General features: G+C 47.7%; 1 protein-coding gene across 1 annotated transcript; it reads right to left on the bottom strand.

Annotated features, from left to right (window-relative positions):
- Nucleotides 1–1,240: 1,240 nt before the first annotated feature.
- Nucleotides 1,241–20,886, bottom strand: APCDD1L (APC down-regulated 1 like). Its single transcript, XM_085079623.1, has 4 exons — nucleotides 20,487–20,886; nucleotides 9,634–9,745; nucleotides 8,463–9,021; nucleotides 1,241–6,121 (listed from the first exon to the last, which is right to left on the bottom strand). Exons 1-4 carry the CDS (start codon nucleotides 20,521–20,523, stop codon nucleotides 5,357–5,359), a joined length of 1,473 nt encoding a protein of 490 aa, XP_084935749.1. The 5' UTR covers nucleotides 20,524–20,886; the 3' UTR covers nucleotides 1,241–5,356.
- Nucleotides 20,887–21,427: the final 541 nt, after the last annotated feature.

Raw genomic sequence — 21,427 nt, forward strand, 5'->3', positions numbered from 1 at the left:
GGGGGTTTTTTCAAGATTTCGAAGTGCCTATGAAGAACAGCCCGTAGTAAAGTATTGTTCCCAGTTTAGCTGTACTTCATTTTTTTAATCAAATCTTTTTCTTTAGTGGATAAACTCACAAGATTAGAAAAGCCTCTTGAACTCCCTCATGTTTGCATTGGCAAATTTCCCACACACAATTACCCACAGAGAGCTACTTTTAAAAGACCTTTATTAAGGCTGTACAAAGTCAAGCACTCAGGAGTTAGGAAATGGCAGAACCAGGTTTGTGCACCAAGTTTGGGGAGCACATTGCAGTGCCTGATCATTTCAGTGTCTGGTCAGAAAGTGAGCTGAGGCAGCTCAGAAATTGCCCAAAACTGCCCAGCTTTGTGTGCCTGGACTTGGAGAATCCTAAGTTCTCTTAAGTTTCATATAAATAAGTTTTTAAAAGCTGAGCTTGCCATGTGGCACTGTGGGTGTAACCCACGTGTGTGTCAGAGGGAATTCTTTGTGTTGCATGGATGGATCCCCATTCCTGACCTGAGCTGCCGACGTGCTGGGGAGGAACTCGGAGCTGAAGCAGCAATTTCTGTTTCCACATTTCACTGGGAGGCCACACACAAGTGTGATTGGAGCCAGGAATCTCTGCCTCAGTGCTGAGCCCAAAGGAGCCTTTCTGTGAGGGCTGCAGACTCTCCTGCCCAATCTCCTTCCTGCTCTGCTCTGCCTGAGCTGTCAAATCTCTCACTCCATTCCCTCCCTCGGCGCTTTGGTCCAGGCCAAGTCATCCTTGTTCCTTCGCTGCTCCTTGGCAAAGAGACTCATGTTCAGCCAAGCATCTTTAAATGGCTTTACTTCCCTCTGCCTGTTTTCCATCTCTCTCTTTTCCCATCACCCTTCCAGTCCTGCTCTTCCTGCCTGCCTGTCCCAGAGCTGTGGCCCAGGGAGCACTGCCTGCCCCAGGCTGCCTGCAGGGCTCTCTGTCCCTTGGCATGGATGTCTGACTGCTCCTTTTCCCATCCCACGCAGCCACTCACCTTCTGCTTCTTCTGGGAGCAAATTTGTCTTTTCTTCCTCTTCACTCTTTGTGGAGTTTTGAGCAGTAAGTCTTGTCACCTGTCTGCTTTCTGCCTCCAGCTTCTTCCTGCTCTTCCAGTGCTGTGGATTGATTTATAGTCTGGGACAGGCTTTTATATTCCATGTGGATCGTTTCTCAAGCAAAGCACAGTGCTGCTAATGTATCCAAATGTGCTTCAGATTTTTTTTTTTTTTTGCTTCATTTTATTTGGAAAATCTAGAAAGCAAAAATGCATTCTAAGGTATTTTAAACAGGGAGGCAGGAAGGTGGTTAATTGGGAAAAATAAGTTACTGTTAATTGAGCTGTGTGTCAGACCCAGGACTGTGTTTGTCTGGCAGACTTGGCTCATGCTTTCAACTTCTGCACCTGCTAAAGAAGCAGAAAATTGGAAAGGCAGCTTGTCTGAGGAGCTCATGATATTAAAAGAAGGTACTCAAGGCTCAGACTCAGTGCGGGAAGCCAGAAAATTACTTGAGACTTTGGAAATTATTTTATTTTTGTTTTTTGCAGTGATTAAAAAAAGACAAATCTTTTAAAAAGTGTTCTAAGAGAAGTGAATGTGGAAGAGTTTACTAAGACACATGTGCCTGTTGCCATCAGCTTCCTGCACACATTGGCTTGGGTTTTCTTCACAGGGACAGTAAAAAGGTATTTATTTGTTTTGTAGTAGAAAGGAACCCAGTAGTCAGGGTTAAAGCTCCTGGTCTGTGTCCCAGGCCTGTTTTTCTAATACAGTGTTAGACATGAAAGATGAAGTTATTTGGGTTTGTCTTGTTTATGCCAGATAAAGATAAATGAATGGCAGAACTGAGGTTGGGATCCTGATTGCAGTGGAGCTCAGCATACAGCCATGTGAGCTGCTAATAAATGTAATTGGTGCTTCAGAAGGCCAGAGCTGAGCAAATTTCATATCAGATCTGGGAGTGGGGAGGAAATTAGATGAAAAACTGAAGTAGAATTGACAGTTTTCTAAGTGAAAGGTATTAAATGGCCAAAAAACCAATAATTTTGCAATTGAGAAGGGAGACAACTTTGGCTAACTGCCCATCCTGCTTCAGTGATGAAATGAGGAGAAAAATTAGATGGAAAGTAATACAAAACAAATAAGAAAAAGGGAAGCAGACAGCAATCCATTCAAAATGGGAGTTAGGAAGTGTAGAAAATAAGGAAAACACAAGCCAAAGGAAAACGTGTGGGTTGGAGTGCTCAGAGAGGGTGACAAGCTGAAGTTCAGAGGAAATCTGCACAGGATTAAGTACTGTTAATAAATAAATGCAGGAGGTAAAACCTGGTGATGCTGTAAGAGAACTGGAAAGGTGATGTCATTCCTTAGCAATGCTTAGTGCTTAAAATGACCAGTTTTTAATTCAGTAGGCCCAGAAACCTTGATCAGTGTTTGCAAGGGAGGAGCCTTGCAGTGTCTGAGCTGCTGCTGGGGATGGTCAGGGGGTCAGGGCAGTGGGACACCCTGGAAAGGGATGGAAAAGGAGATGGATGTTCCTGATGGAGCTTGGTGGAAGTCCTTTCATTCTGCCTTTTGGGTTTCAGTTCTCTGGGATCAGTGAGCTGGGGCTGTCAGGGCCTGCAAAGCTCCGTGTTCCCTGACAATCACACACTGCTGAAGTTCAGAGAGAACCACAATGAAATGGGGATGCCCAGAGAAGGGTTCTGCAGGGACCTGGCAGATTCAGTGGTTCCACATCACTGAGGAAAACATGCAAAATCACTGCTGATATAACAAAAAATACCCATAGCCAGAACCAGAATGAATAACAGCTCCATGTACATTCCCAGTGCAGTCCCAGGGTAAAAGCCTAATGAATACGAATGTGTTCTTGTTTTTAATTACTGTTAGCTGTAAGTGATTATCCTTCTGTACGTCTCAGCTGGGAGAGTTGGGAATTTTGGATGCAATTTGGATATTTACATTCTACAAGAGAAGCTGAGTAATTGGAATGGATGCAAAAAAAATGATTCAGAAATTACTGGTGGAGTGTGAAAATGCCTTAGAGAGGGTGAGAGAAAACTCAGTTGGCTGAGTTTTTCTACCAGAATTGAGACTGACTTGATTACAGTGCACAAGTACCTTCACAGGCAGAAAATACTGCACACTGCAGCTCTGTGATCTTAAAAAGCAACACAAGAATCACCAACTGGCAGTCAAAGCCAGGCAAATTCGAATTGGAAAAAGGCACAAATTCTTAAGAGAGAATAACTGTGTAATTTAGGAATGTGTCTTCAAAAACTGTGAACAGAACAATAAAAGTTATGATATTTATGCAAATAGCTTTTTCATGGCTTTTTTTCCTCTCAGAGGTATCCTTAGAGGCGGGGAGGAGGACAAGGAGGCTCCTGGTGAGGTTTTTGCAGGGCAGGGTTTTCCCAAGGGCTTGTTGCTAACATTGCATAAGTGTGTTGCACATCATGTTAATCCCATCCCCACCTGGAAAGGATCTGTAGCCTTTTAAGAGCTTTTACACCATGCAGGACCTGGACATTTGTTAAGTTTAATCCGTTTCCATGCCATGTAAATGAAAAAAAAAAAGTATCTGCACACCAGTCTGATTTGTGGGGGTAAATGTAGGGCAGGAATTGCCTTCCCCCTCCTCCACCCACACTCCAAAAGCAGCACAAGGCTGTTCCCTGTTCCTGCCCCATTCACAGCATCCTAATGGGAACATCCCAAAGGAGACACCACCTTCTTCAAGATCACTTCCAGTTCTTTGAATGTTTGCCCGTGGATCTCTGTGCAGCAGCAGGGAACAAAGCACAGCCACCCTTGGAAACAGGATTTGCCTGCTGAACTGACCTCTGGAGAACTCTCCTGCATGGATTAGGGAGGGAACCCAAGGCAAGGCAGCCAAGCCTGGCCCTTCTGTGTATCACCTCCAGAAACTGTTTATGTGCATGACTAATGTTGGATCATGCCTGGAACATGTGAACATGCTGACAACATTTATGTCACAATTGTAATGCATTTAATAAGCATCTCATTTGAATTATTAATGTACAGATCCCCCCAAAGTATTTTTATGTTATAAACCCCATAATTTATCTAAGTACAAGCTGCAAGTTTGTAAATACAGCATTAAGAAGGTGGCTATTGCATAGCTGCTTTAACAAAATACCCTTTGTGGGTAAGATATATAGGCTTATTTGGAGAGGATTTAGCTGCTGGAGAAGGGCTTCTCGAGGCAGTTATATGATGCTTAGCTGCAGCAGACAGGGAATATAATTTCTTAGTTTGTCCTTCTTGTCAGTAGGAATCAGTTTGACCTGACTGTGCTGTCTGATCTGAGCATCTCTTCAGCTCATTGTTCACCAGAGGCAGATTTATAAAACATCTGTACAGGAATGAGGCTGGAAGTGACACTTTGAGAGGAGAGCTGGATTAACAACTGCTGTGCCAGTGACTGACTGAAAAGGAGACAGGGAAAATACATGGCCTGAGAAGGCTGGTGAGGGATCTTTCCCTTCACAGGGTGGTGATGATGCCTGTGCCCAACACAGGGACACTGCTGATGTCCCAGAGCCAGGCCAGCACTGCACTGGAGAGCATAGATAACACAGCAGGGATGCAGTTGCTGCAGCCAGGGAATGCTGAGGCTTGGAGCTGTTGTGCACAGAATGGTTTTCCATTTACTGCAATCTATGCCCAGGGTCAGGTGGAGCAGTCAAACCCTCTGTGAGGGTTGTTCTGGGCATCTCCCAGTGCAAGGACTGTTTGTGGGTCCCTGTGTGGGACATACACAGGCAGAGTGCAGAAAATATCTGTAAACTGCAAGAGGCATGTGAACCATGCCCTTCTCAAGAACACTTGCTGACTGTTTATTGCTGACTGACTCTGCCGATTAAATTTGCATGAACAGCAAAAAGGAGTATGATGGGAGGGAACTTAACCTCAAAGAAACTCAGCAGCCAACACTTTGGATGTTTGAATTACATCTGAATCAAGCTCTTGATTAAATCTTAGCAATGTCAAAAGCTCAAAGCAGCAATTTTAATTGATGTCACTTTTTTCCCCCCTTCTGTTGCTGAATTATCTGTTGCAATGTGCAGCGCATCCATGTCACTACATTAAATTTGCACGCAAAGAGGGGAGATTAGGCAATAAAGCCACAGGACAAACAGTGTGGAGTCAGGCATATCTCCCTGGCTTCCTTCACTATTGGGTGTTTTTTAAAAGCGTTTCCAAATCTGAGTAAAACTGATTCCAGATGTGCTCATTTGAAGGATATAAAAATCACGCTAGCACCAAGATTTATCTGAATTCTGCACTGTACCTGAATAGATAACTAGTCCCATCTTAAAAACAGAAGTGCTATAAACAATAAAAAGGCCACAGGCAAAGGTTTTAGTGCTTCATTCCCATTAGCATCCTTTCTTCCCACGTGTTTTAGACTAATGTAGTTGGAGAATTCCTCTGAGGCTGCAGCACACTGGATCAGAGGGGCTTGGTAGGAGGTGGGTCGCTTGTCGGGGCTGTCGGGGCTGGAGCCGTCCGTGGGTCGCTCCCCGATGTAGAGGAGGCTGCGCTCCTGCGTGTCCTGCTCCGTTTTGAACAGTTCGTACTCGGTGTGGGGCAGCTTGATGCCCAGAGCCAAGCATCCGTTCGTGGGTGTTATATCCTGCTCCACCCCGGCGCTCCAAGAGCCTGCCAGCCCGCAGCTTCCAGCTTCCGACGAGTTGAGCATCATCACCGTCACCTGGTCCATCGGCGTCACCCGAGCCTGGGTGACTTTAAAAGCCAGCTCGGTGCCGCCGCGCACCTTGGAGGAGGGGATGCCCTGCGTGTAGTGCCCGGAGGCGTAGATGGTGAACGTGGGCTGCCTGCAGAGCGGGTCGGAGTAGTGATAGTAATGCCCTTCCCAGGTGTGGTTGCTGCCGTGGAACGTGAAGTACCTGGTGAGGAAGAGCACGGCCGGGCGCACCTCGCAGTGCGTGCTGACCCAGCTGCCGCTGAGCTGCATGGGCAGCGCGGCTCGGGCGGGCAGGATGGGCGGGTGGTGCTCATCGGCCCTGGAGATCATCCCGCACGCCGGGCACGGGTGCACGTGGTGCTGCGGGAGACAGAAAATGACAGTTCTGACAACTGGGAAGCAAAAACAAAACCAAACCCTCCCAGAATGTTTCCAAAGCCGCGACTGCCCGGGTGCGCGGCAGGGTGCGGAGCTGCGGGAGCTTGGCAGGAGGCAGCCGAGCAGATTAAGGGAGATCAAGCGCTGTCCTGCTCTTTGCTATTCTGGTGGCTGAAGGACACGGCGCTGTGCCCTGCGGCCACCCCGCGCTGGGGCTGCTGAGGACAGCCCGGGAGGAGAGCAGGGCAAGGGCAGAGCGCTGCCAGGACAGGGATGCTCCCTCGGGACAGCCAGCTTTCCATCAGTTTGCCACGGCGAGCTGGGCGAGGATGAGGGTGCTGGGACATGTCGGAACACAACAATGCCGCGGTGATTTTGGGAAGGAAGGAGTGTGGGAATGTGACACCTGGCCGTGGGGAGGCTCCTGGGGCTGCAGCCTCTCCAGGACAGCCCAAGGTGTTCTGCTTCCCCCAGCCGCTTCCTACCCGTGTTCCCACATCCAGGGATGCGTGAGGACCGGGATGAGCCGGGAGAGGAGGGAGGAAACATGGGATTTTCCCAGCAGCCAGAACGGGAGAAGGAAAGGACCCAGTGCAGAAGGAGGCTCTGACCTTCTCTTCCCGCCCTGTGCAGAGCTCTGAGTCAAACCAGCCCTGCCCCTGATCCGGTGCCAGCAGGGGTTTTGTGTAGCCTGGAAATTTTTCTTATACTTCATATATCACAACTGATTTATTTTTAAATAAGCAGGGTTGGAACATTATATAATTTTCTAGAACACGAGCTAATCTTTACTGAACTGTCATAGGCAAGAAGGTTAAATAACTCAGTAGTTAACTGTAGGGTGGGTAATTTACTTGCAAGTTGATTGGAGTCTACTGTAATTTAGTCATTTTCAGCTTGCTTTACTGCTACTGTCACGGTAATGAGTGCTGACAGTACACAGTACATTATGGCTAAATAATCCCAGAAGTTGGCAAATATATATGCTCTCCTTAGGCAGGAAATTCTTTGATAATGAAAGGTAATTTGGGGAGAATGGGTTTCTTTAAAACAGATATAAATTTAAGGGGAAAAAGACTGATTTTTTCATAAAGAGAGTTAAAAAATAATTCCTGACATAGCTGTGTAACTCACCAGCACAGGCAAATGGATGTCAGTTCACAGAAAATAATTTTTTTTTTAAGGGAAAAAAAGAAATAGAATACTGTGCCCAATAAAATTATCACTATGGACATGGAGCCAAAACTCTTACTTGCTTAAGCCAGTCGTGTGAAGTTATTTCTAATGTATGGCAGCTTCTAATTATCGCCAAGTGGTGACATCATGTGCAGGTCCATTGGAGAGCTGTTGGCTGATTAATTACAGGGCTACATTCAGAGAGTGAATTTCAGTATCTTTAGGTTTGGTTTTAAATTAACTTTTAGAAGTGTTTATGTTTACCATCTGGTTTTGCTCATATATATGGTTTTGGCCCAAGATGACACAAGTTTAACCGATTTGAGAATGTTACTTTTGAGAAGGAGAAGGGTGTTGCTCTGTGGTTTTAGAGTTCAATTGGTGTAGTTTGAGGTGTGGGGAAATGTTGCCCCAAAATATATTTTTTTTCATTTATTTCCTTTCTGTGTGGCAAAGTCCAGAGAGGCTTTTTCACCCCACCTCACTGCTCCATCATTTCTGATTTGATCAGCTTTGATTTGGATGGAAAGGTGCTTTCCTGGGAATAAACTAACCTGCTATAAAACATAAAATAAAATAGAATAAAAGGCAACTAGGTCCACTGTTCAGTTTTATGTGTGTCAAAATGGAAGTCTGATTTCTGTGTAATAACATTATTGTATTGGGGGCAAGTGCTACTGGCATTACAGCAAGGACTGCTGAGTTAATGGCAGATCCTTTGTTCCCCTCAGCCTGAAGCACACCCCAAGGAGCAAGGAGAGGGCAGGCAGGTGAAGGACAGAGCAGGTGAAGGACAGAGCAGACAGGCTCTAACAATGTGCAGCCTGAAGCCTTCGCTGACTTTGGTGCGGAAAACAAGGAAACTGCATTTCCTAGGAAAACACAACCAAACAAAAGCCGTTAACTCCAGGCTCATTTCCCATGTTGGTTTGGCTGAGCTTTCACCCACCCCAGCCCCTCTCTCTCAGGAAGGCAGAGGGTGAGCCCCACATGCCATGGAGGTGTCAGGGTCTCATCCCTTCAGCCTTGCACCCATGTGTCCTCAGGACAAAGGGGGCTGCATGCTGCAAGGTGCCGCTGGAAGAGCCAGGAACTCGCCGGCCAAGCCCTGCCACAGCCAGGGGACCTGCAAAGACCTCATCCTTACCAGGGCGCTCTGCAAGGGGCGCTGGTAGCCGGTGGGGCGGTAGTGCAGCCTCTCCCCCCAGTCCGTGTGGATGTCCCCCAGGTAGAGCTCCTCCACCAGCTGGCTCCCGCTCTGCTGCGGCTGCAGCAGGGGCTGGTAGTGCCTCTCCACCCGCACCAGGCTCAGCTCGTGCATGGCGAAGCCCAGCGCGGCCGTGCAGTCGCGCTCCGTCTTGGCGCTCAGCACCTCGTACAGAGCTCCGGGCGCCCAGCTGCGCCCCGGCGGCAGAAACCCTCTGCAGCCCTCGCCCGACGTCTGGTTGATCCAGGAGGCCACCTCCCGCATGGCCTTCGGGCTGTGGAACACGATGCCCACTTTGTGGAGGTGGTAGTCGGCCTCGGTGGCGCCGCGGGTGATCCAGGAGGCCTGGCGCAGCCGGAGCTTGCCCTTGATGACCAGCGAGTAGGAGGGGTCGCGGCACCAGGGGTCCCAGTAGTAGAACTGGAAGGCCTTGAAGAGCCGGTTGGCGTAGAAGAGGTAGGATCGGGTCAGGAACTCGGGTCCCGGCCGCACCTCACACCTGCGGGGAAGGCAGTGCTGAGCCACCGCGGAGCAGAGCAAAATCCCAAAATCCCTCCCCAGGGCACCCGGGGTGTGGGGAGAGAGGGATGAGCCCGGGCGGGAGCAGCACTGTCGGTGAGAGACTCCCACACGTGGTGGCCACCTCTGGGTGATTTTATAGTCCGGGCATCTGCTACCAAAATGTGCAAGTGATGGACAGATGCTCTCACACTTCATGCACATCCACAGGCAGCGGGAATCAGGGCTGCTCTGCCCGTTCGAGCTGCACACCGATGGGGCAGAGAGGCTCTAGGGACACCTGGGGGTCTCAGCCCTCCTCTAGCCAGGAATGAGGGCTTGGGGAGGGGGACAATGGAACACATTTGTTGCTCGGCCCTTTGCTATGTCCTGGTAGCACCGAGGCTGGGCAGCAGTCGCTCTCAGGGAACTGGGGCAGGAGGTCCTCCAGGGCTCTGAGGATGCGTTCCCGGTGGACGGGGGTGCCTTGGCAGGAGAACGGGGTGCCTTCCCGAGGTGTTAGGGGCGCGCTCCGGGGGCTCTGGGGCGTTTTTCCAGGGAGAGCTGTGCCTTCCCGGGGTTCGGGGCGCGTTGCAGGGTCGGGGTGTCTTACCCGGTGGAGACCCATCGCCCCTCCAGGCGGGGCGGCAGCCGCGCGGCGGTCCCGGCGCTGTCCTGCAGGTGGCGCAGCTGCTGGCGGCAGTGCGGCTCCGCGGCCGCGCAGGCTGCGGACAGGAAAGCGCGGTGAGCGCCGCGGGGCAGCGCGGAACGGAACCCCCGACCCACCGCCCAGCCTCCCGAGCCCCCCGCACCCTAAACGGACCCCAGCCGGGCTTGCTCAGCAGCAAACTCCGAGCTCCAAGCTGAGGGCGCGGGGTTTTTTATTTCACTCAAGTTTTCCGACCTGAGTTTCATCTGAATCCAACTGGTTTTTAGATGAAATCTTCAAATAAAACCGAGCACTCTTTGTTCGTGTTCTCCCCCCTCTCGTGCTATTGTTGAGGTAGTGACTGGAACAGGGAATTACAGCATGGGAATGCTGGCCTCGCCTGTCGCCCGCCATAAGGACAGTAATTCTGTCACTTACCTCATTTCCCATAACAACGGATGTTATTGGCTTAGGGAATGTGTGAACACTCAGCTAAATCCTGACGACCTTTGCATGCACACACAGATATGTACATATATTCCTATACATTATTCACTCATTACTCAAGCAAACCTCTGTGGCACTCATTGTGGGCTTGCTGCTGTAAGAAACTTGGGATTTCCCTCTTCATGGCATCATGGAACGAGCTCTCAGTGAAGCTCCTCCTGAAACCCCACTGACTGTCCCTGGTCCCGGTGGGGCTCAGCCCAACTGGGGCTTTATGAGCCCAGATGGGGTTTGCTTGCTCTGGCTGTACTTTGCATTTTACCCAGGAATGTGCTGAACATTTTGAAGCCAACTTTTATTCACTCCTTACCAATGTTAGGACACAAGCTGCTTTCCATCCTATCAGCTGGAACAAAAGATGCAACATCTATGTGTCACCTTCCCACAAAACGAGGATGTGAAAGGTTTGAACACCCTGTGCCTCAGTCAAGGAGATGAGGACACAGAGTCACAACATACAAGCCCTAGCCCCAGTCAAGTGGGAACTTGGTAATTAAATGTCTGCTGTGCAAGTCAGAGGCTCCTGAACACATGACAAAGGAGATTCCCACTCAGTAACTTAGGACTTTTACCTGATGGAAAAATTCAGTCACTTCACTACCGTGCTGCCATCTGTGAAGGTTTTACACGTCACAGGAACAGAGTCCTTGAAATGTATTTGTGTAGACTCAAGCACACAAAGCCTGAACTGCCACAAAGGGAATAAAGGCATGGAAAGGGAAATCCCCAGTGAAGCAGGAGAGCAGAACCCAAAGGCCAGGAAAAGCAGCCTTGCATTTTCTGGTACCTCACCCTGTGCTGGAGGGCATGGAGCAGCTGGAAAGACACATTATTAGAGTTCAGGGCTCTTTTGGGAGCAGACTCACAACTGTGCTGTTCTTGCCATCCTCAAGGGCTGGACAGGGTGATGCACAGCCAACTCCTTCACAATGGCTTGCACTCAGGCTTCCTAAAATGCAATTCCTGTGATTCTTCATATGAAAATGGGGAAATATGGGATGACAAAACCCACTGCTATTAATTAAACCTCTAATTTGGCAGCTGCAGCAAGTGTGAGGCTGCCCCATGGGTGCCTATTTAGCAGAGCCATTAGGAGCTGGGGATCTGCATCCTCATCCCAGCTCTGCCATGACTTTGCTCTGTGGTCCTGTGTGCTCCCTACTCCCAGGGCTTTCTTTAAACTCATGTGCAGAAATGCCAAAATTCATTTGCTTGCCCTAAGAGGCCTAAATACTTGAGAGTCATCAGAACAAGGGCAGTTCAAACTGAACCACACTTCAAACAAACACAAAATTATTATCCTAGAGAATACAGTAAACTAAAAAATAACTGTATTTGTATTAGAGGTAATAATGGGCATAAGGGTCAGATTTGCTTTTGCCCATAAACACAGAAAGACTCCAGAGGTATCAGTGCAGTCTACAGATATATAGAATACAGCCATAAAATATACACAATATAACTCCAGTCTTAACTCACAAACTGAGCTCTGCATGTTTATTGCAGCAGAAGCGTCAATATCTCGCTGAACCCTTCGTGCTACTCTTGGCAGAAACACTAAAAGTCTACATTGTTTGGGAGCAAAGACACTTTGGCAATGCAATCACTGCATTTTGACACATTCCATAGAAAAGGGAATTTTTATAATCGCGATCAAACTCCATGGGGAAGAAAAAAAAAAAGCAGAAAAGCCTCCAGAATGTAAATATTTGACATTATGGGAATTCCTAGGGATTTTGTCTTACTTAATTGTGCACAAGACTCCAAGCTGGATGCATCCTCAAACCAAAAGCCATTGGCCTGTGTCCAAATTTTGTGGCTGCTTTTTTCTCTCAAATATGCCAGCCCCACCAGATCCAAACATCCTTGCAAGCTGGAAAAGTTCAGTCCCAGACCTAAAATCTGTAGTTAGAGCACTTCTCTATTCCAAGAGCAGCATAAAGCAGCTGTCACTCACATGTCACTCAGCCCCTCGTAAAGCACATCAGAGCAGCTCCTCTCTCTTAAGGGAGACACAAATTGACTGCTCTGTAAAGCTCTTGGGCAGGAGGAAGGAATTACTCACAATTCATCTTCAAGACAAAAATCCTCATTCATAGGGAAATCTAAAAAAATGCCTAACTGTGATCTCTTCCCCTCGCTCGCTCTGCCGTCCATCCATATCGATTAACCACAAGCATTTCCAGAGAGCTCCTCAGCACAGCACTTAGACAAAACAGGGGCTTTTTCCAGCTTCCTGGGGTGTGCTGCATCCCAAAACCCAGCCCAAAATCTTGGAGCAAGGGGGCTGCACAAGCACTCATCACTGCAATCAGTATAAACTGGATCAAGCCTTGAAAAAACAGCAGCAGCAGCAAATGCTGACCAGCTATTCCAACTGTCATTTTTATAGACCACTTTCAGGAAAATCAGACCTCACGGCATCAAATGATAAGACAGGCAGAAGTGGAAATTCTCAAATTCTCCACACAGTAAATTGTTGGTAAAATTAAGGTGAAAGATTCCGAGGCAAGGGCCAAGCCGGGAAATGAGAGCCTTGTGCTACATGAGTGCTGCGTGCTCCAGATGCAGAGCCACTTCTCATTTCTAAAGGAAAAAACCATCAACCAAGAGAGAAATACTGTCATATTGCTCCTTGGAAACAAATCTTGTTTGTGCTCCCCCAAGCAGATTGACTTTGGAAAAAAGCAAAGTTGAGTCACACATCTGTTTCTTCATAAATGGAGGAGAAAAATGCATATATTACCATTTGCACCAAATTAGTTACTGCAGATCAGCTCTTCTCCAGAGCTAGATTGTTTAATCTGTTACATGTTATTGCCTCCTATGGCCAGAATTTATCATTCCCATTTATAATTCTAATGTTTCAGTTAGTCACCCATTCAGAGGGATAAGATCAGGGCCTGAAGTCATGGAGCATTACACATTTCTTCATTTAGTGATGACATAAAACCTTTGATATTTTCTGAGGAATGTTCAGACTAGAAAGAAATGGATGATAAGAAATATATCAATATATTTTGCATAAGCAAATTGTACTTTTCCACAGATTTCATTAACAGAGCAAAACTGTGTTTCTTTAGCATTTTTTCCCTCCTGAGAGCAGACAGAATGGATTTTGGGTTAGCCACTAAAGGAATAAGCATTCTTTTAAAAGCAAACAAAACTGTTGTATTTAGCAAATCAATTTTTCTTGCATTTGTGTGGAGATGAAGTTAGTCGTGCTTTTAATTCACTCAGAAAAAGGCATTCCCAAGAGAACAGTTCTGTGGGAAGAGATAAATTTTATAATATCATAAAGTTATAAAATTTAAATATAACCCACTGGGGATAGAAAACTGTATCACAGCAGTACCTTGCATTTTGCCTATCTGCAAACTGAACACAGTTCAGAACAGGACTTAAGCACATGCTTAAGTCTAATTGGTTTCAGTGAAACTTAAGCATGTGCTTGAAATTAAGCCAGTGCATGAGCATTTTTCCTGATTAGTAATGCCTCCCTGAACTGAAGCCAGAATGTGGTCAAGTGGTTGAGGGAGGATGCCAGTGCTTTCACTGGAGCACTGTTTGGCTTCTGGAAAAGTATTTCTATTATTCACCCCTCCTCTTATTTGTCTGTAAAATGGGTATATTCACATTGAGCTGTTTCACCAGTCTGGTGCTCAGTTCATGCTATTTGTAAAATGCTTTGAATTCACTAAATGTTTCCCAGTTATGCCTTCAGGGCTGGCACAGTAACTGTATTACCCATTAACTATCATTGCAGAGCATCACCTTGAGTTTCCTGTGCACAGCTGAGAATAATCAGACATGAAATCCTGCAGGTCCTAAGAGGAAACTCAGCTAACTCAAAATTCCCAAGTAGCTCAGGATTTTAGAGAAGTTTTCAAAACACACTTTCACCACATACTTTTAGCACAATGGCAAACAAGTTCAGACATCATATTCTATGGCTTTAGCCTGGCTTTGTCCTAAGGCTGTGATCACTGCCTGATTTGTCTCATATCCACAATTAAAATAGTGAAGGACTTGTGGTGAGTTGCCTGGAGGTTTTTAAGGCACTAGAGAAGTAAATATTTTGCTCTTGGAATCACGGAATCATGTATTTTTCCTGTTAAGTGCCATGTCCAGCAACAGATGACAAGACAAATGGGATTTGTGGTACAGAAGGGGAGGAAGGAGAACTACCTCAAAGATCTTCTTCAGTATAAACTACATTTAAATAAAATGGCTTCTTAAAACTGCCACTCTGGCTGTTTAACCCAAATAAAACCAAGCTTAACACTGTTAATGGGATTCAAGAGGGCTGAGAATGGGGTCCTGTGGTGAGCCAGAATCTGAGAACTCACAGGGCTAATATATCATGACTTGTGTTAAACTCTGATCAGTGTTGCCATGTACATTTGGCACAGGTGAACATATAACCAAGACCCAAAGGAAAACAAAGGAAGCAAACGTGATGTTAGAGCTTTTTTGCTTGAGCACTGCTGGAAGTTTGAATTTCAGTTTGGTGAGATAGGTGAGACCATAGCGAGAGAATCTCTAAACCCCTGGGTACCTAAACAGTGAGAGGCTAGGGAGAACACATGGGGGAAAGCATTTGTTTTCCAAAACAGAAGCAAGACAATGCTGAACAATACCCCAGCAGTGCTATCATGACTCAGTTAAATTCTAACTCAAATTCCTGTTCTTACCAAATGGCAAATATTACATCTATCTTCCTTAATTCAGATGAGTTGGTCAACAGAAAAAATAGCACCCAGATGTGAAATTAATGCCACACTGTTGTTTCAAATGTATAGAGCACCCATGCAGGTTTTGGCAATGCCCCTGAACCCTGCACAGACACTTTATTAGTGGCTATCGTGGCCATTTTTAATAGTGATGGCTAAGCATATTTTTTCCTGGAGTACTTTGAAGAGCGGAACCAGTAATCAGCCATGGCTTGGCTATAGAATGTCAACCTCATTTCAAATATCTAAATCACTCACATGGACCAAGAGTGCAGAGAGGACCACCCACCACATAATATTAACATAAATACAGCGTTTACCCAAAGCAAAACGAGCAACTGGAACTGGCGGGAGTTGAGAGTAGAACAACAAAAAATGATGAGGGGGTGGGAGGGATTGAGTTACGAAGCAAGATTAAAAGAGCAGAGTACATATAGCCTGGCTGAGCAAGATGGATATGATAACAGCCTATAAATATTCACAAAGCACAAACACCAAGGAAGGGAAGGAATTCCTTGCAGTGAATAAAGGGATTCTGTTGGGAGTGAATGAAGAGAGGAAAAACATGTGGCTTGTATGGCAGGGTGAACTTCTCGAGGCACAGTGTAGTAGGCAACGTAAGTCCACTTGCTTGGCAGGATTTTGAGGGATTGAGCAAAGCATTAGTTCAGCAGGGAACAACCCGCTCTTGGCAGAGAGTTGGTGGGATAATCTGAGTGGCCTTTCAGTCTCCCACTGCCATGGAGCCGTCCCAGTTCTCTGCTCCCACGGGAGGCAGCTGCTCTCCTGTGTAAGCACATTGTTCACTGTCCTGCTCACCAGAATCCCTGCCTGGCCTCTGTGGGACTAGAAATAAGGGCTGGATGCACAAAGGCATTTTAGGGATGTAGCGACCCAAGCAACTGCAATAGGTACTATACTGCTGGATACAGCTGGGAATCCCAGAAGGTCCCTGCCATGTCAAGTACTCACTGTTGAAAATCTAAGTCCAGGAAATTAGGTTATAAACCCATTAAAGCAAGAACAATCCTTTTGTTCTCTCCTTATTTAGCACCTAACACAACAGGACTCTTGGCGCTGCTGCAAGGATACTGTTTGTAGTAATAAAAATAGGATCTAATAGGATCTAATATTCTGAGGTTACTTGGCTCCTGTGAAGCCAAGGATGAGAAGGGCATTCAAAAGCAGTCGTAACAGAAGGTATCCTCAGGAAAAAAGCTCTGCAGAAAGGTGGGAAACTGATCCAAAGCCCACACCAGCAATACACACATGTTTAACTTAGAGTCACAAGTGACCACAGAAAAAGGTTACTTGTTCAGCTGAAGCACAGAATTAAAGTTACTTCTAACATGTGTTTTGGGGTCTGGGTGTGGTTTCTAGATAGCCTGAAATTTCAGTCTACTGTTTTGCCTGTCCACATTAGCCAAGTTTTGATGTGTTCCAGTTCTCCTAAGCTCTGCCGACAGATGCTAAAATCAAAGCTGACATTCAACCTACGCGCTGCATAATCTAATAATGGGACTTGTGCTACTCAAAACTAACAAACTTTGGGAGCTTTTCTGCAGCAAAACCTTGCTGTCATTTATATCTTCATGTCTTTTCCAGGCAGCCTAAGGGGAAAAAGTGATTCTTTTTTTCCTCAAAAAAGCTTTAAAAATAATATGTCATTGTGTTTTCGTATCAACAGGGGAGAGCCAAGCCATAACCTGCCATGTCCAGCACTTGTGGATTTAGTGAGAGTGTGAACAAGGTGAATCCAATTGTCTCAGTGGGGAGCTTGGTGTATACATTGATCCCAGAGTGCAGGGAGAAAGCTGCTTCCAAAGACCACAGTCTTGGAGTTAGACAAGGCCAAAATGTCACACATTTGTCAGTGTTTCTTGTTAACCCAGGAGAAACCATGGGGGACTTTTTCAGTGCTCAACATACACTCAAATTTAGAGCATATTTTAAAATCTAAACTCAAGCAAATCTCTTCAAGCACTCTGTGGTGAGACTTCTCCTGTTGATTTATGTCCCCTCACCCCAGCTGTAAGCAGAGAGCTGTTGTTGCACCAATTCAAATGTCTATCTAACAGTGCCACAGAAGCTGAGCAGCATTCAGTTTCAGCTGAATTCAAAGCATGATGATTTAATAAGCTATTCACTGAAAATGAGAAAGCACCACTATGAAAGCCACAATTATTATACCATCACCCTGCTCAAACTCAAAACTAATGATGGATTTCAACCCTCTTATCACTTAACACTCTGAAGTTCTGGCATTTTCAAATAGACATCAGAGTTTCTTTTCTAAGACACAGAAACAGAACTTTTCTAATTTTGCATTTTAAACCATGACACCTTTTAACTCCTTAAAGAAAAAAAACCCCACAGATTGCAGCTTACTAACCCCTCAGATCTTACACAATTTAAAATGGGAAGAGAAGGAGCTGTTCTATGAATCATATTTTCAATTTCTGGCAGCACTCTTAGCCTACAGAAGAAGGGTTACACATTGAAATTCTCACGTTCTCACTGTCAGTTTCTTGGGACTATTATATCTGAGATACACCATCTTAAAATCAGGAAGCTTCTCTTCTTTCACACCTTTATCTTCCTCAGCAAATGAGTAAGAAAACCAAAGCACTTGTGCAAGAGCATTGTATAGGTGCTTCCTAATTTTGAGGCTGATTTTAGCAGTGATTGTATCTCACCCATGAAAGCGTTGTCTTTATAGATGACATATGCTATGTTGTGGGGAAACACAGGATCCCACTGAAAGCAGAATCTCTTTCCAAACTTTGTTCTGCCAGATGCAGCCTCCCTTAGCATTGGATTCCAGCTTTGGTTTTCTTCACAGCAATTTCTGGCTTTTGAAAATCTCCTTACTCAACAATTTGTGCTTGTGGGGAAAATATAGAAACCACACGATTTTTTTTTCACTTGTGCTTTTTTTACATCTCAGCCCTGTTTTTATCTATATCCATATACTTTGAAACGTGGCTAACCTATAATTATTGAAAGAACAGAGTCATATCACACGATCCAGCATAGCACATTAGTTGTTGATTTTTTTTGGCCAGCTTGAGAAATGAAGAATAAAAACCACCAACTTGGAAAAAAAAATTTAAGTAAACATTTCCCAAATAAATATTTGAACCAAAGACAATGATGTTGGTTTACAGTAAGTACAGATATATACATGTGTAAATAGCCACACAACTTTATACTGAATGTTATTCTATCACGTATGGGATTCTCTTGCTAATCTCATAACCGAATGCAACTGGTGATCTTATCTTACCTCAACACTGTCATTTTCAAATTTAAAAACAAACATTGAAAGCAAGAATAGATCTTTTATGCTAAAACCACGTAGGAGAAGCTGCACATGAAAAAATATCAGGGCAATGTTATTGGAATGTAAAGACTTTAATGAAAGCTTAGGTAAAATTCAGCAAGTCTCTGGGGACCTTTCCAGGAATGAGTGATTCTTTTCTGGAGGAGACTCCAAAGCCAGATCCAGTTACCTAACTAAAGTGGTTTTTCAACTAATTATGCACTGGTGTCATGCTCATGCTGATGTTCAGCCTTATGTAAAATGCAGAATGCCAGTCTTGCTCACGGTGAAGTCACTGGCAAAGCTTACTTTGATTTTAATGAGTTCTGTGTCTGACTTAGGTATTTAAACAGTTAAGGTTCACTTTCTGTTCTTACTACAACTGATGGAAATTCTCTCACTGACATCAGATGCAAGAAACAGAGGGTTTAAGTTAGACTGGACTTGGAGAAACTGTATGAGGATTTAAGAAACAATTATTCTAATTAGACTTCAGTGAGTAAACTTACATAATGCAGCATAACAGATGCCTGAGCAGAGCAACCTGAGCTAGTAATATACATAGAGAATGCATACTTCTCAACCTGCTAAGGCTTACTTTGCCAACAACACATTACAAAGATCCCACAGAACAGGAAAGTAACTATATGAGTGTCCTGCTCAGAAATCTATTTCTACAGTCTGGTCCTTTACACTTAATACAACTAACATCCAATAGCTACATGGTTCTTTTGCCATGATCATTACGTCCTGAGCTCGAGAGGCCAGTCAGTGTGGTATTTTGCTGCCCAAAACCTCAGATGAGTGAACTAAATGGTAGAAAAAGCAGTAGGAACCAGGTGCCTGGATTTGCAGTGTCCAGACTGCACTGGGCCCTCAGGGACATCCTCCCACCCTTGCTTTCACCTGCCCCTTCTGTTCAGGAGTGCTGAGTCTCAACCAAGGGTCTCGTTTGCATTTCCTAGGAAAATACTGTCTGAGGATGGAGGAGTCCCCCTCAGACTCTGCTCCTTGTCACAAACAGAAATCGTTTTGTGTTTTTTTTCCCAGCATAGTTGCCTTTGTTCTCCCATATGGTCTCTTAAGCCAGAACCTTTTCTTCTGAAACTGCTCCAAGAACTGTGGGGTTGAAAGATGCCTTTCTGAAATGGAGCCGCAAAGATGCAGCTTGTGCTGCTCTGAGGGTCTGTCTGCACAGCTGGGGCTCAGTGTCATGTCCCTGGAGCAGGAGTCTACTTGTGAGGTTTTCCCTTGCCAGGGCAGGTGCTGGATTCTCGCAGGGATAATTCCCAACTCCGGTGAGAATCACCTCTAAGCCCTTCCTGCAGCAAAACTCTGCTCAGTGCTCACCGTGCACCACGCTCGGGACAGGAGCGAGCTGCGGCGGCACAGGGGATGCCCAGGGTTTCCGGGGAGGGGACAGCGACCCTCAGCACTTCGGGAGCCTCGGGTGGGAGGCAAAGGCTGAGCCCCAGCCCAGCACCTCCCTGGGCAGCTCAGCACCGCACCGCCAGCCCTTCTGGCATCCCCGCACGGCGCTCACTCTGAGCGGGACACGGGAAAGCTTTCAGGGGTGCTGTCCCCGCTCCCGACCCCACAGCTCGGGGTCAGCATCCCGGGGCTCCGGGGTCCCTCCGGAGCGCTCCCCGCCCGTCCCTGCTCCGGCTAGCGGCGGTGCGGCTGCGGGGCTCCTGGCACTCCGCGGGCGCACGGACAGGAAACCCTGCCCGGGCCGGGCGGGCACTGAGGGTGACAGAAACCCTGCCCGGGCCGGGCGGGCACCGAGGCTGAGGGAAACCCTGCCCGGGCCGGGCGGGCACCGCGGGTGACCCGGGCGGGAGCAGCGAGCGGGCTCCGCTCCGGGCGCCAGGTGCCTCCTGCCCGGGCGAGGGCACCCCGGGATCCCCGTCCCGACGCCGTGCGACTTCCTAGCGCCCTCCTGGTCCTCTCGCCCTCTCCTCGCCGCTTCTTTGCACCCTCTTCGCACTCCCCTTGGATTTTCCTGCATCCTCTTTCCCAGTCCGCTGCGCTCTCCTCGCACACTTCTTGCACACTCCCCGCTGTCCCTTTGCATGGAGTCAGTCCCGCCGCACTCCAACTCTTTGCACCCTGCTTGCACCCTCCTGCCCCTTCACGTCGCCCGGATGGGTGAGGGAGGTGACGGGCAGCCCCCTGAGGGTACGACCCGACTCCGCCACACACTCGCCCTCCCGTCCTCCCGCCGCGGGACGGCACCGGCCGCCGGTGGCACCTACCTACAAGCAGCCCTGCGAGCCACCAGCACCGCACCATGGTGCCCGCTGTGTGTCCCGGCCAGAGGCGCGATCGCCGCCGGTGCCCGCGGAGCTCAGCGGGGCGCGGCGCCCGGCGGTGCAGCCATGGGCCGCCTCCGGCGTTCCGGTGCCCGCGGCGGCTGCACCCCGACTTCAGCCCGCAGGCGTCCTGCTCAGCCCGAGCCTTGCGAAGGGAAAAAGCCGGGGGGCGTGTGGGGGGGAAGTATATATTTTAAAATAAAACACCACAGCCCACCCCGCCTTCGCCGCGGAGCGCGTCCCCCCGGCTGCTGATGGCTTTAATGGAGCTTGGCAGCCACAGGTTCCCGCTGCCAGAAGAGGTGGAGACTCCGCCGCCTGCGCCCCACATGCGGCCGCGCACCGCACACGCGGGGGAGGAGGAGGAGAAGGAGGAGGAGGAGAAGGAGACGGGCCGCCCGGCCCGGCACCACAGACTGAGACCGGCACCGGCCTGGAAACCGGCGTTTCTCCCTCAGACACGGCATGGGGCCCCGCATCACCCCAGCCGCGGCGGTGGGGCTGCCCGAGGTCTTGGAGGCCGCTGGAGTCTCGGGCCAGATCTGCACTGTGGGACGCCATGAGGGGATCGTTCCATCATCCCCACAACATGACAAGATCATCTCTCTGTCCCCATGCCATGAGTGGATCATCCACATGCCCTGAGGGGATCATCCCCCATCCCCACAACATGACAAGATCATCCCTCTGTCCCCATGCCATCAGGGGATCATCCCATCATCCCCACGCTGTGAGGGGATCGTTTCTCCATCCCCAAGTCATGAGGGGACCATCCCCACAACATGACAAGATCATCCCTCTATCCCCAGGCCATGAGGGGATTGTCCCCACATCCCCACAGCCTGTCCTCCTTCCCACTGTGTCTCTGGCTCCCTCAGACCCTC

The sequence above is a fragment of the Lichenostomus cassidix genome, chromosome 20, assembly GCF_008360975.1.
Source record: "Lichenostomus cassidix isolate B80296 chromosome 20, HeHo_3.0, whole genome shotgun sequence".
Classification (NCBI taxonomy): domain Eukaryota; kingdom Metazoa; phylum Chordata; class Aves; order Passeriformes; family Meliphagidae; genus Lichenostomus; species Lichenostomus cassidix.

Coding starts and splice junctions, on each gene's coding strand:
- APCDD1L (XM_085079623.1), bottom strand. CDS start 20,523: ATGGTGCGGTGCTGGTGGCTCGCAGGGCTGCTTGTAG. Junction 9,746..20,486: donor GCTCGCAGGGCTGCTTGTAG/GTAGGTGCCACC, acceptor TCCTGTCCGCAG/CCTGCGCGGCCGCGGAGCCG. Junction 9,022..9,633: donor GGGCGATGGGTCTCCACCGG/GTAAGACACCCC, acceptor CCTTCCCCGCAG/GTGTGAGGTGCGGCCGGGAC.